This window comes from Sorghum bicolor, chromosome 5 (genome assembly GCF_000003195.3).
Source record: "Sorghum bicolor cultivar BTx623 chromosome 5, Sorghum_bicolor_NCBIv3, whole genome shotgun sequence".
NCBI lineage: Eukaryota > Viridiplantae > Streptophyta > Magnoliopsida > Poales > Poaceae > Sorghum > Sorghum bicolor.
The window spans coordinates 58891971-58903633 of NC_012874.2; the positions used below are offsets into that span (position 1 = coordinate 58891971).

Genomic DNA, 11663 nt, shown 5'->3' on the forward strand with positions numbered 1-11663 from the left:
AGGGGGTGCGAGAATCGAGCGTGGCCTGGCTGCCTCGACTGCTCGCAGAGGGGGCCCATGACCTGACTCCAACACGCGCCAGAGCATGAAGGAGAACTGTTGTGCTACCCAGCCTTCCGCCACAGGAAGTAGTAGATCCGGATGCAAGGAAGCTGGATGCCACAGAGGGCTCAGATCCACCCCGCCGGTCCGCCAGTTCTCCGGAGGAGCTATGTGGAGGGGAGAAAGGCAAAGGAGAGGGGAAGAGGGGGGAGACTATGACGAAGGAGGCTTTGGCAGGCCGCCGCCATGCCCCGGGAGGCGGCAGCGACAGCCGAAGAGGGGCGGTAGGTGGCGGGCTGGCGAGCCGGCGGCAGGAACCCCCAAGTCGGCCGTTGGGAGGTTCTCGGGGGAAAAAGTTGCAAGAGCTCACCATTGGATACATGCAGGAAGTCCGGTTTGGCTGACTGTCGAGTGAACGTCAGGCGATCTGTTTCAACGGCAATGATTCTTTAAGCTACAGATTTAGCCAACCATGTGCTTGGACTACTCTCCATATTTAGCCGTATCTGCGATGAGGATTAGAAGGTGACAAACCGAGCCTTTCCGTACACAGTCATATATATGCATGTGGTTAGCATTTCGGTGACCAAACTAAGCGTTTCAATTTCAAGCCAAACTACTGCATTGCCATCCTCATCAATTTACAGTGGTTCACATTTCGTTCGTAGAAATTAATGCCATTCATCTGATGACTAGTTGTACGTGTAGAAGGTCCCTTTGCCTCGCCTATGGTAGATTCTTTTTTTGCGAGACCCAGACACAAACGCTCACCATACAAGTGCACATTCATCCTATAAATATACTCACACACACTACCCCTATGAGCACCTAAACGACTGAGTTGGACCGGCAAATCTCATTCAGAAAACCTATATAGAATGCTCAAATCCAAGGATGGCCCTCCGCACCCGGCTGCAAAGTTCTGATCCGCTGGCTAAGCAAAGCACCTCCTACAGTGCAGTTCTTCATGTGGCTGCTTATTCACGGAAGGATTCAGTGCAAAACAAACTAACTTCGTAAAAGAGTGGTGGATAACCCAATCTGCCAGGTCTGCAACCAAATGCCAGAGTCTACAGATCACATCATTGCCGAATGTAAATTTGCTACTGATAGTCTTTCAGAATGGCAATTGGCAACAGGGTAGTGGCATCTGCAATCCACGAAACTACAACACCATCCTATATTCGAGACAAGCACTTCGCAACCTTCGTTGCCCTTTGTTGCTGGCAGTTGTGGAAATAGACAAATTGCTGATTCTTAGTGTAATGTTTTCCAAACAGCATCATTCGGGAAAACACTGATGTAAACCTTTATTATCTGGGGTGGCATTTTCAGCCAAGATCACTTAATACAAATTTAAGGTGGGGAAACTCTCCCTCCCCGTTGAAGCTCAAAAAATAATAATTGTTGATCTGTCCACCATGTTTGGAGCATTTCAGGCGGTGATGGCCGCTCCGGTGGTGATGGGAACACTGTGGAGCACGACGGTCTCGACGGTGAGCCCGGGGCCAAAGCCAAAGAGGACGCCCCAGTCGAAGCCTTCGCCGGTGGTGGCCCGGCCATCCTCGGCGGAGCGCTTACGCATCTCGTCGAGGATGAAGAGGACGCAGGCGCTGGACATGTTGCCGTACTCAGAGAGAACATGTCGCGTAGCGCGCATTCGCTCCTTCTCCAGCCCGACCTTGGCCTCCACCTGGTCCAGGATCGCCGGCCCACCGGGGTGCGCCACCCAGAAGATAGAGTTGTAGTCGGTGATCCCCAGCGGCTTGAATGCCTCCTCCAGTGAGCGCTCTATGTTCTTGGAGATGAGCCCGGGCACGTCCTTGAGCAGATGGAACGTGAGCCCGACCTCGCGGAGGTGGCCGTCGATGGCGCCCTCGGAGTCTGGGAGGATGGTCTGTGATGCCGAGACGAGTTGGAACAGCGGGCGTTCCACACGCTCGTCGGGGTCAGCACCGACAATAACCGCCGCGGCACCGTCGCCGAACAGCGCCTGCCCGACCATGGAGTCGAGGTGGGACTCGGAGGGTCCACGGAACGTGACGGCGGTGATCTCGGAGCACACCACCAGGACGCGCGCCCCACGGTTGTTCTCGGCGAGGTCCTTAGCCACGCGCAGCACCGTGCCGCCCGCGAAGCACCCCTGCTGGTACATCATCAGGCGGTTCACCGAGGGCCTCAGGCCCAGCATCTTGGTGAGCTGGTAGTCGGCGCCCGGCATGTCGACGCCGGAGGTGGTGCAGAAGACGAGGTGGGTGATCTTGGATTTCGGCTGCCCCCACTCCTTGATCGCCTTCTGCGCTGCGGCCTTGCCCAGCTTGGGGACCTCCACCACCACGATGTCCTGGCGGGCGTCCAGCGACGGCGCCATGTACGCGCACATGTTGGGGTTCTCCGCTAGGTACTCCTCCGTCAGGTGCATGTACCGCTTCCGGATCTGCGACTTGTCGCCTGTACCAGGTCAGTGAATGTCAGACAGTCAGAGTCAGAATAAAACCACCGTCGTCTAGGCATGGCATGGCATGCTATGGTGGAGCGCGGACGTCAGTGCAAGACCGCCGTCGTCGGTCAGTTTCTGGCCTTTCGAAAGAGCTAGAGAGAGACAAGTATACTCACACATCCTCTTGAACTTCTCCTTGAGTTCGGTCATGTGCTCGCTCTTTGTGATCCGGAAGTAGTAGTCCGGGTAGTCGGCCTGGTGCACGCAGTTGGCCGGCGTCGCCGTCCCGATCGCCAGCACGGTGGCCGGCCCCGTCGCGCGCTGCGCCTTCCTCACCTCCTCCACGGTCACAGTCGCGCCGGCCATCGTCTCCGTCCGCTCTTTCTCTCTACGTTGTACCAGAGGCAATCGACCCCTAGCTACTTCGACAGGACGGTCGCCGGCCGGCTTTCCGTATCGTCGGAGCTTGCTGTGCGACGGCAAGCGAGCGCTGTGAAGGTAGATCGGTTATGGCCTGTGGCTCTGGGATGGGAGCGCTTGCTTGCTGTAATGGCAGAGGAGGCAAAGGTTATATAGCCGCGCATGCAGCTGGGGCAAAGGTGTGGATTTCCCTTAACATAAGACGACAATCGATTTTTAAGGTTGTGTGAGAGTGACTGCATGCATACATGCATGTGTTTAAATCGTGCCTGTTCTCCCTTGTGTGTAAATCACGGTCACGAATACCAGTAGACAGTGTCACGTGCTACACTGAACGACCTATGCTGGAATATAAGAGAGTGCTATTGCAAAGTATCAGCATATACTTTGTCAAAATATATAGGATATTTTGACTACCGGTTTCCATCCGTTAGTCGGTCAGCCACGTGATCACGTGGGGATTTTGAAGTCTAACCAAATGGGATATGGTCTTTCTTCCCCCACCCTCTTGAATATGATAGACATAGGGATGTATTGGGTAAGTAATGAGAAATTATGTATCTTGAACATGATCACCTCAACTACCATTTGATCTATTTGGAAACTTAGACATGGTCTCTGTTTTTAGACGATTGGCTAGATAAGCATGGAAATGCTCCTTTTTAGGATTATTGGGCTCTTGCTTTGGATGGTTCTGTGCCCATCCGATAAGAAGAATTTACTAGAAGCTTACCTCAACAAGATCAAGACTATGACAGGGGATGGTGAAGAATGACCTGGAAATCCTTGATGGGTCAAGATTCAGCGATCACTACGGGAAACAAGATCTTTGCCGAGGGTCCAGCTTTGCCGAGAGCCAGACCCTCGGCAAAGCACCCTTTGCCGAGAGCCAGGGCGGACTCTAGGCAAAGAACCTTTGCCGACAGCTAAGCTCTCGGCAAAGCCGAGCACTCGGCAAAGGTGCCGCGCCGTGAACAGCTTCCGTAGTCGTCGCCTTTGCCGAGAGCCATCCCGTTAGGCTCTCGGCAAAGAGGAGGGTGGCAAATCTCACATGCCTAAAGCTAGGCCCAGGCCAGCAACCTTTGCCGAGCGCAGGCCACCCTGGCTCTCGGCAAAGGCTCCTTTGCCGAGAGCCAAAATTGACCCTCGGCAAAGAGGTCCTTTGCCGAGAGCCACTATTAGCCCTCGGAAAAGAGAATTTTTTTTTTGAATTTTGGACCCAAAATTTTTCTGTAGCCCTTGCATATTATATACAAGCATAGGTTCAAAGTTTAGAGATTTTTATAACTTTTTGCTATATTTCATCAATTAATTTATTTTCCTTGTATTTTTCTCGAAAAAGTCAATTTGAACTAGAGGTGCATGAAATAATAAAATATGGCCATTCAAAAAATGATATTCATATTCGAGAGTGCACTTTGAGGCTATATCCATAAAGTCACCCAAAAATTTGAATGTCTTGTATACGGAACATGACCATCGATGTGTTGTATATGTGATTTTTAATTATAAAAAATCCAAATGAACTCCAAAAATCACAAAACTTGGCGACGTGCCATGTTATCGCATGTGGACGCTGTGGTAAAAAATTCAGTAGTGAGCTAGTGGCAGACATCCTTGAGCATGTTTAGTAGGCAGGGGAGTTTTGTTTGTATATATATGTTGCTGCCTACATGTGGTATTATTTTTCTTAAATTAGTAGGAGTATATTATTTACATACGGTTTGTGTGGGGTTGCACACTGCTAGCAGAGGTAACAGTATGGTTTATACTAGCGTGGGTTGGTTGCTAATGCTGCAGGGGCTGTGTTGTGTGAGAGACCCAATTATGTTGGGTCTGGATTTGGTGTAATGATGTGGTATGGGACATTGGGGTGGATCACTGGATGGTGCTGCTGCTGCAGGCTGCTACTGGTAGCGCTAGATAAGAGCAGCTTGGTCTCATGGATCCTGTGATGTGAACAAACAACCAAACAAACAAAGCCTGATGAACTCATCCAGGCACCACAGCTGCTCCCTGTCTTCTCTTCTCCAGCCAAACAAGAAAACACACACACCCCTTGGTTTTTCCATCTCCACAAGCAGCAAGAATTCTGGGGTCACCTTTCTTCTGTTTCTTTTCTCTTCCACCAACAAAATACACCTACAACAAGCTCCAGCAGTCCAGCTGGGAAACACTACAAATACAAATCCATTCTGTTATCTTTTATCAGTTTCCTATTTCCTATTAAAAAAATCCTATTCTCCAGAATGCATTATTGGATTTTGCGAAGGATGTATGTCTTTGCCGTAAGATATCCATTTCATGAAAACGGGATGAACTGAACCTGCTGCTGTTGGTTTTTGTACCAATGTAAAAACGATTCCAGAAGTGTTTGCAGTTCACTTCCTATGTACACGTTTGAGAAGCTCTTTGCCTAGCCATTGCATTCACAGCAGAAAACTTGCCGTTACATGTGCTTATACATATACAGCAGCAGCATATAAATGCAGCCTTCTCATTTGCAAAACTGATCAGTAAAGGTTTATAGTGATATTCCTTAATTGGTTTTGGCTATTTATGTGTTCTACCTTTGTATGTTAAGTTCCAATTTGGGTATTAATTAATGTGATTATATTAACAAATTTATATGTTGCATATATATGTGCTGCCGGCCATCGAGCCGGCTTTTTTTTCCAGGTTTTGGAAACCTCCCCCGTGCAGGGGAGGTTCTGCCGAAATTTTCTACTTATAGTGTTGTTTTTTTTTGTTTTGCAGAGCAGGACCTGTCGAGGGGACTTATGGCCACCCGAGTACGCAACACACGTGGCAGCGGGTGGCAGGTTAGTCCTTATGGCCAACCGAGTACGCAACACACGTGGCCTGGTGCCCATCCGCAGCACGGCCACCCTGGGTTGTCCGGCAGCCCTCCTCCGCGCCCCAGATACTCGTACCCGTACCAGTCGGTGACAGAGTAGGCCATGTGGGCGCCATGGGCAGGTGGGAGCTCTCCACACCCTGGGGGGCACTCACCCTGGTCGGCGTGGCCAGATGGGGGCTCGGGACACGACGGAGGCCATGGCGACGACGGGTCAGAGTCACAACACTAGGGGTGAGGCGCTAGCTAGCGACTTCGAGTAGTGATATTGATGTAGATTTGTGGTTTATGTTATGAACTTGTGGCAACTTTATGTTATATTTGTCATATATATATGTGGATTTGTGATATCTGTGGACTTCAATATGTTTCATGTGTGATTTATATGTGGATTTGTGATATAGACATGTGGATTTGTGATATGTGGCTGTGCATGTAAAAAACAGGGAAAAAAACAAAAAAAAATTCTAGCTTTACCGAGAACCAGAATACCAGCACTCGGCAAAGATGGAAAGCTGATCACCAGAATACCAGCTTTGCCGAGAGCCAGCCTGGTAGGCTCTCGGCAAAGTTTTTTTTAAAAAAAAATTAAAAAGTCTTTGCCGAGAGCCTTCTAGCCCGGCTCTCGGCAAAGACGACGTCAACTTTAACGTTTCTTGACGGCGCCGTGGGCTTTGCCGAGGGCGCTTCTGGCCCTCGGCAAAGCCTTTGCCGAGAGCCTGGACACGTGGCTCTCGGCAAAGAATTCTTTGCCGAGAGATTCTTTGCCGAGAACTCTTTGCCGAGAGCCACGTGGCAGGCTCTCGGCAAAGCCTTTGCCGAGGGCTTTTAGGCGTTTGCCGAGGGCTCTCGACACTCGGCAAAGACGGTGGATCCAGTAGTGGATTGAATGGGATGTAAAGGAGATGCCTTGGTGGAGTGCACTGGACACCTCGCTGAAATCTAGTTTGATGTTGTGTTGTCTTATTATCGAGTGGAGTAGTTGAAAGTTGTCTCTGTATTGTTTCTAGCTTCAGTCCTGGTGGACGAACCTGAGGATTTGAACTGCAATACTGTAATAACTTTGTTCTTTTGATGTTTATTGAAAGGCCGGGGCATAATGCTCTTGAACTCTAAAAAAAGTGTGTCTCATGGCTCCTTAACATCGAAGAAAATAAGTTCAAAAGGCTTGGATGACACACTAACTGACTTGGGGTATGGGAGTCGATGACTCTTACCCTGTTGACATTCATCGCATGTTGAATTATTACATGAACATTTAACAATCAAAAGTTTATGATGGCAGTTGATAGTAATTAACTCTAATCTTAAGCCATCAACTAATCATAGGAAAGGCCCAAAATGATTTATAAAGTAATATTATAGGGGTTTATTCTAACGAGTTCCACGAGTTGTGTTGTTCTCACTTATCTTGGAGATATTCAATATTTCACCATATAAAAGTATCTCAAGTGAAGAATGTGAGCACACCATTGCGGAGAGCTCGTCGAATCAATTGAGACCAACATATCATTTGCTATATTTGGAGCACCAGAGAGAAAGTCTTCGATGGATGCGACTCGGAAGACTCTAGAAGACCCTAGAACCATCATCATCATAAGACAAGGGACTAAACCAACAAGATTCCACAGCTTTGTGAAATAATATTTTTCAGGTATTTATGTAGAAGTTGGGAAAGAAAAGAATCCATCCATGACATGACTCATTGCACAAACAGATCGGAAAGTGGCACTAGAAGGATATGGAAGACACTATAAGGCATAGGAACAAAGTGGAGGTCTGATGGCTGCTAGGTGGGGCCGGCCGACCCCACATGCTAGGCCGGCTGGCCTGCTCCTACTACCAGGTGGGCCCTCCGTCGTGTGGCGGCCTCCAACCGACCTCTACGATGCATCTTGACCATTATTTCGTGTCGGTTTGATCCGAGAGCTGTGGTTCATCCCACTGGGGTATATAAGCAGAGGCAAACCCCCTTAAGACAATCAATTCATTCATTCCATCATTGTTCAGTTCAGAGGTGTCCCTTGTAAGGATAACCTAGAGCTCCACTAGCTAGGGCATAGCCTTGTACTTTTCTCTTGTATTCAACATTATTAATTTATTTATGCTATTTGTCTTCTAGTTCATTGTATTCTTCTTCTAGTTCATCTATTTATTCTTCTAGTTCATCATCTAGATTGTCTAGTTCATCGTGTTCTTGTCTAGTTCATCTTGATCATCTAGTTCTTGTTCTAGTTCATGTATGAGTTGAATACTTGATATGACTTGGTATAATTCTAGATACATAATTATAATGTTCATTGCCTATGTTGGTTATATCTTTAGTATAATTGGAGTAGCTTTGTGTTTATACCCTTGTTCGTATAGCGCTCATTTTGATGATCAAGGGGTGGGTGGTAGATATTGTGTAAGCGTGGTGCTTATACGTTGTTTACCTATGAATGCACCCTATATTTTTGGCCATGTGGTAGATCACGAAGGTGACTATTATAGCTTCATTGAGTCCTCTATAGTCTACTTCCCGAATATAGGACAGGTAAGGCTTAGTTGTGGGGTGATGTCTTGCTCATTTCTTGACCCACCTTAGCCATGTCTCTTGTTTATGAATACGTGGTAACCCTGACTATGATTGCTATATATAATTGCACTAATAAATGTAGCCCAATGACCTATAGTTAGAATAACCCTGGGAGTTAGTTTATATTTTCTAGTTCTTTCTAGAGTCATTCCTACGTAGGAAAATGCTTGGTGGAACCCCTTTTAGGATTACCATGATCTGTTATTAATTATCCATATTTATGATATGATTGATCCCTTCTTTGAGTTTGATCTAGTGGAACTCTTATCACAAGTGTAAGTTATAGCTTTTATTCTTTTGACCTCCAAGTGCCTTCCTAGTGGTAGAATTATAAATAATGACACCTTGAACTTTTTTTTGGTGAAATGCTATAACGGGTGTATTTTATCTATACGCTTGTGGATAACCTTCATTCATCTTTTATAACTACTATGATCATAAGTACAACCACATCTTTTGGTGTTGTGTTGGGGATGACAACTTGGCTTAAGGAATGCTAAGAGATGTCTCGAACATTTTTGACGCCTTTGCTAAGGAAGGATTTGACCCTTGTATTTGTAATTGTGTTAGAGATGTCAATAGTGGCTAAGGACCTGCTGCACTACTTGTGGAGATGCATTGCCTAGCCTATGATGCCATATGGATGTGATGGGCTTGAAGGCACCGAGCAGCTCTTTATTCAGCTATGGCTTCAGAGGATATGGACTCCTTTCACATGGACCTCGGAGGAGAGTATTCTTCCTGGCCTGCTCCTTGATGACAAAGTGATGGGCATGAAATTCAAGGAAGGCATTATTATCACAAGCAATGCGATTTACAGAAAGCAGACTCTTATTTGCATCAGGCACATGTAGGATGTTGTTAAGATGAATATTGCGAACTTAGGAATGCAACATATTATGACCAATGTAGCACAGATTACAAATCACCAAGGTGGTGGTGAGGGACCTAGAAAATAAACTAAGAAACAAGAAAATGAAAAAAGATACATAGGAGGGTGACTGCCCTCAACATCTAACACCTAGGAACTGAGCCTGCAAGAAAGTGACACACCATCACAAAGGTCAACTACACAGAAGACCGCCCAACAACGACGATGGCAAAGCATCCGCCAACAAACCAAATGGTGGAAAAGCATCCGCCAATGAACCAACCAGTGGCCAAACATTCATCAGGGAGAAGCGAAGATATCCACTACGACAAAGCATCGGTAACTGTGGGACGTCCAAATCACTCTCGATAGCAAAGCTTCTACCAGAGAGGATGCCGACGGCACAATGGCAAACCATTCGACAACGAACCAAACAATGGCAAAGCATCCACCAACGAACGAATGGCGATAGAGCATCCACGAGAGGAGATAGCAGCAAAGCATCCATTACAATATCCAATGACCATGCACCGGGCAAGGTCAAGAGTTGCAGGATAGACCAATGTGATTGGAAATGAAAAACAATATGCACCGTGGGGGACTCCTCCGGTAATCAACGATAGGACGTAGGCTTATTCATTAGCGACACCTTCAAAGAAGGGGGATGCTCATAGAACCGCATCGTCGTTTGACATAGAAGCATCTAAGACTGGGCTTTCATCTAGAATCTAGCACCGGTGGAGAACAGGCTTGTAGAATGACGCCTCTAGGAAGGTAAGTGGCATCAAGACATCACCGTTGTTCGCCCGACGACCACTGGGCTAGGCTTTCTCCCAGAGCACCACGCCGACTACCGCCACTAGACCACCCAGCTAGCCCAAGTCGCGAGCCAGGCAAATGTGGCTAGTGGCCACCAACGCTCGGCCTGAGACGCCAAGAAGGTCTTGGGACCACCAGAACCCACTGCGCCTCAGGCCCTAGAAAAAGCCAACTAGCGGGCGCTCGACTGAGCCCACAAAACCTCCATCGGGCGCCACCACCACGCACCACGAAGCACATCGTAGCAAGGGGAGGAGGAGAGAGGCTTGCTCTGGACCAGGGAGGGGTGGATCCAGTCCCGTCGCCTAGCCTGCTCGCAACAGGACACTGTCGGTGCAACGCCGTAGCGGTCCCTCACGTGTCCCCACGCGTACGATGGCCGTTCTAATCTGAGGGGAATTGCACCGACCACATCCGTCTGCCAGACTGGAGGGGGTGCGATCGAGCGTGGCCTGGCTGCCTCGACTGCTCGCAGAGGGGGCCCATGACCTGACTCCAACACGCGCCAGAGCATGAAGGAGAACTGTTGTGCTACCCAGCCTTCCGCCACAGGAAGTAGTAGATCCGGATGCAAGGAAGCTGGATGCCACAGAGGGCTCAGATCCACCCCGCCGGTCCGCCAGTTCTCCGGAGGAGCTATGTGGAGGGGAGAAAGGCAAAGGAGAGGGGAAGAGGGGGGAGACTATGACGAAGGAGGCTTTGGCAGGCCGCCGCCATGCCCCGGGAGGCGGCAGCGACAGCCGAAGAGGGGCGGTAGGTGGCGGGCTGGCGAGCCGGCGGCAGGAACCCCCAAGTCGGCCGTCGGGAGGTTCTCGGGGGAAAAAGTTGCAAGAGCTCACCATTGGATACATGCAGGACAGTCCGGTTTGGCTGACTGTCGAGTGAACGTCAGGCGATCTGTTTCCACGGCAATGATTCTTTAAGCTACAGATTTAGCCAACCATGTGCTTGGACTACTCTCCATATTTAGCCGTATCTGCGATGAGGATTAGAAGGTGACAAACCGAGCCTTTCCGTACACAGTCATATATATGCATGTGGTTAGCATTTCGGTGACAAAACTAAGCGTTTCAATTTCAAGCCAAACTACTGCATTGCCATCCTCATCAATTTACAGTGGTTCACATTTCGTTCGTAGAAATTAATGCCATTCATCTGATGACTAGTTGTACGTGTAGAAGGTCCCTTTGCCTCGCCAATGGTAGATTCTTTTTTTGCGAGACCCAGACACAAACGCTCACCATACAAGTGCACATTCATCCTATAAATATACTCACACACACTACCCCTATGAGCACCTAAACGACTGAGTTGGACCGGCAAATCTCATTCAGAAAACCTATATAGAATGCTCAAATCCAAGGATGGCCCTCCGCACCCGGCTGCAAAGTTCTGATCCGCTGGCTAAGCAAAGCACCTCCTACAGTGCAGTTCTTCATGTGGCTGCTTATTCACGGAAGGATTCAGTGCAAAACAAACTAACTTCGTAAAAGAGTGGTGGATAACCCAATCTGCCAGGTCTGCAACCAAATGCCAGAGTCTACAGATCACATCATTGCCGAATGTAAATTTGCTACTGATAGTCTTTCAGAATGGCAATTGGCAACAGGGTAGTGGCATCTGCAATCCACGAAAC

General features: G+C 48.4%; 1 protein-coding gene across 1 annotated transcript; it reads right to left on the reverse strand.

The window, feature by feature from the left end:
- LOC8064814 (chalcone synthase 2) lies at positions 1336 to 3002 on the reverse strand. Its single transcript, XM_002450826.2, has 2 exons — positions 2659 to 3002; positions 1336 to 2493 (listed from the first exon to the last, which is right to left on the reverse strand). Exons 1-2 carry the CDS (start codon positions 2846 to 2848, stop codon positions 1478 to 1480), a joined length of 1206 nt encoding a protein of 401 aa, XP_002450871.1. The 5' UTR covers positions 2849 to 3002; the 3' UTR covers positions 1336 to 1477.

What these genes read in the sequence shown, in the direction of transcription:
- LOC8064814 (XM_002450826.2), bottom strand. Translation starts at nt 2,848, where the DNA reads ATGGCCGGCGCGACTGTGACCGTGGAGGAGGTGAGGAAGGCGCAGCGC. An exon ending in GGAGAAGTTCAAGAGGATGT is followed by an intron (nt 2,494 to 2,658) that starts GTGAGTATACTT and finishes GACCTGGTACAG; the next exon opens with GCGACAAGTCGCAGATCCGG.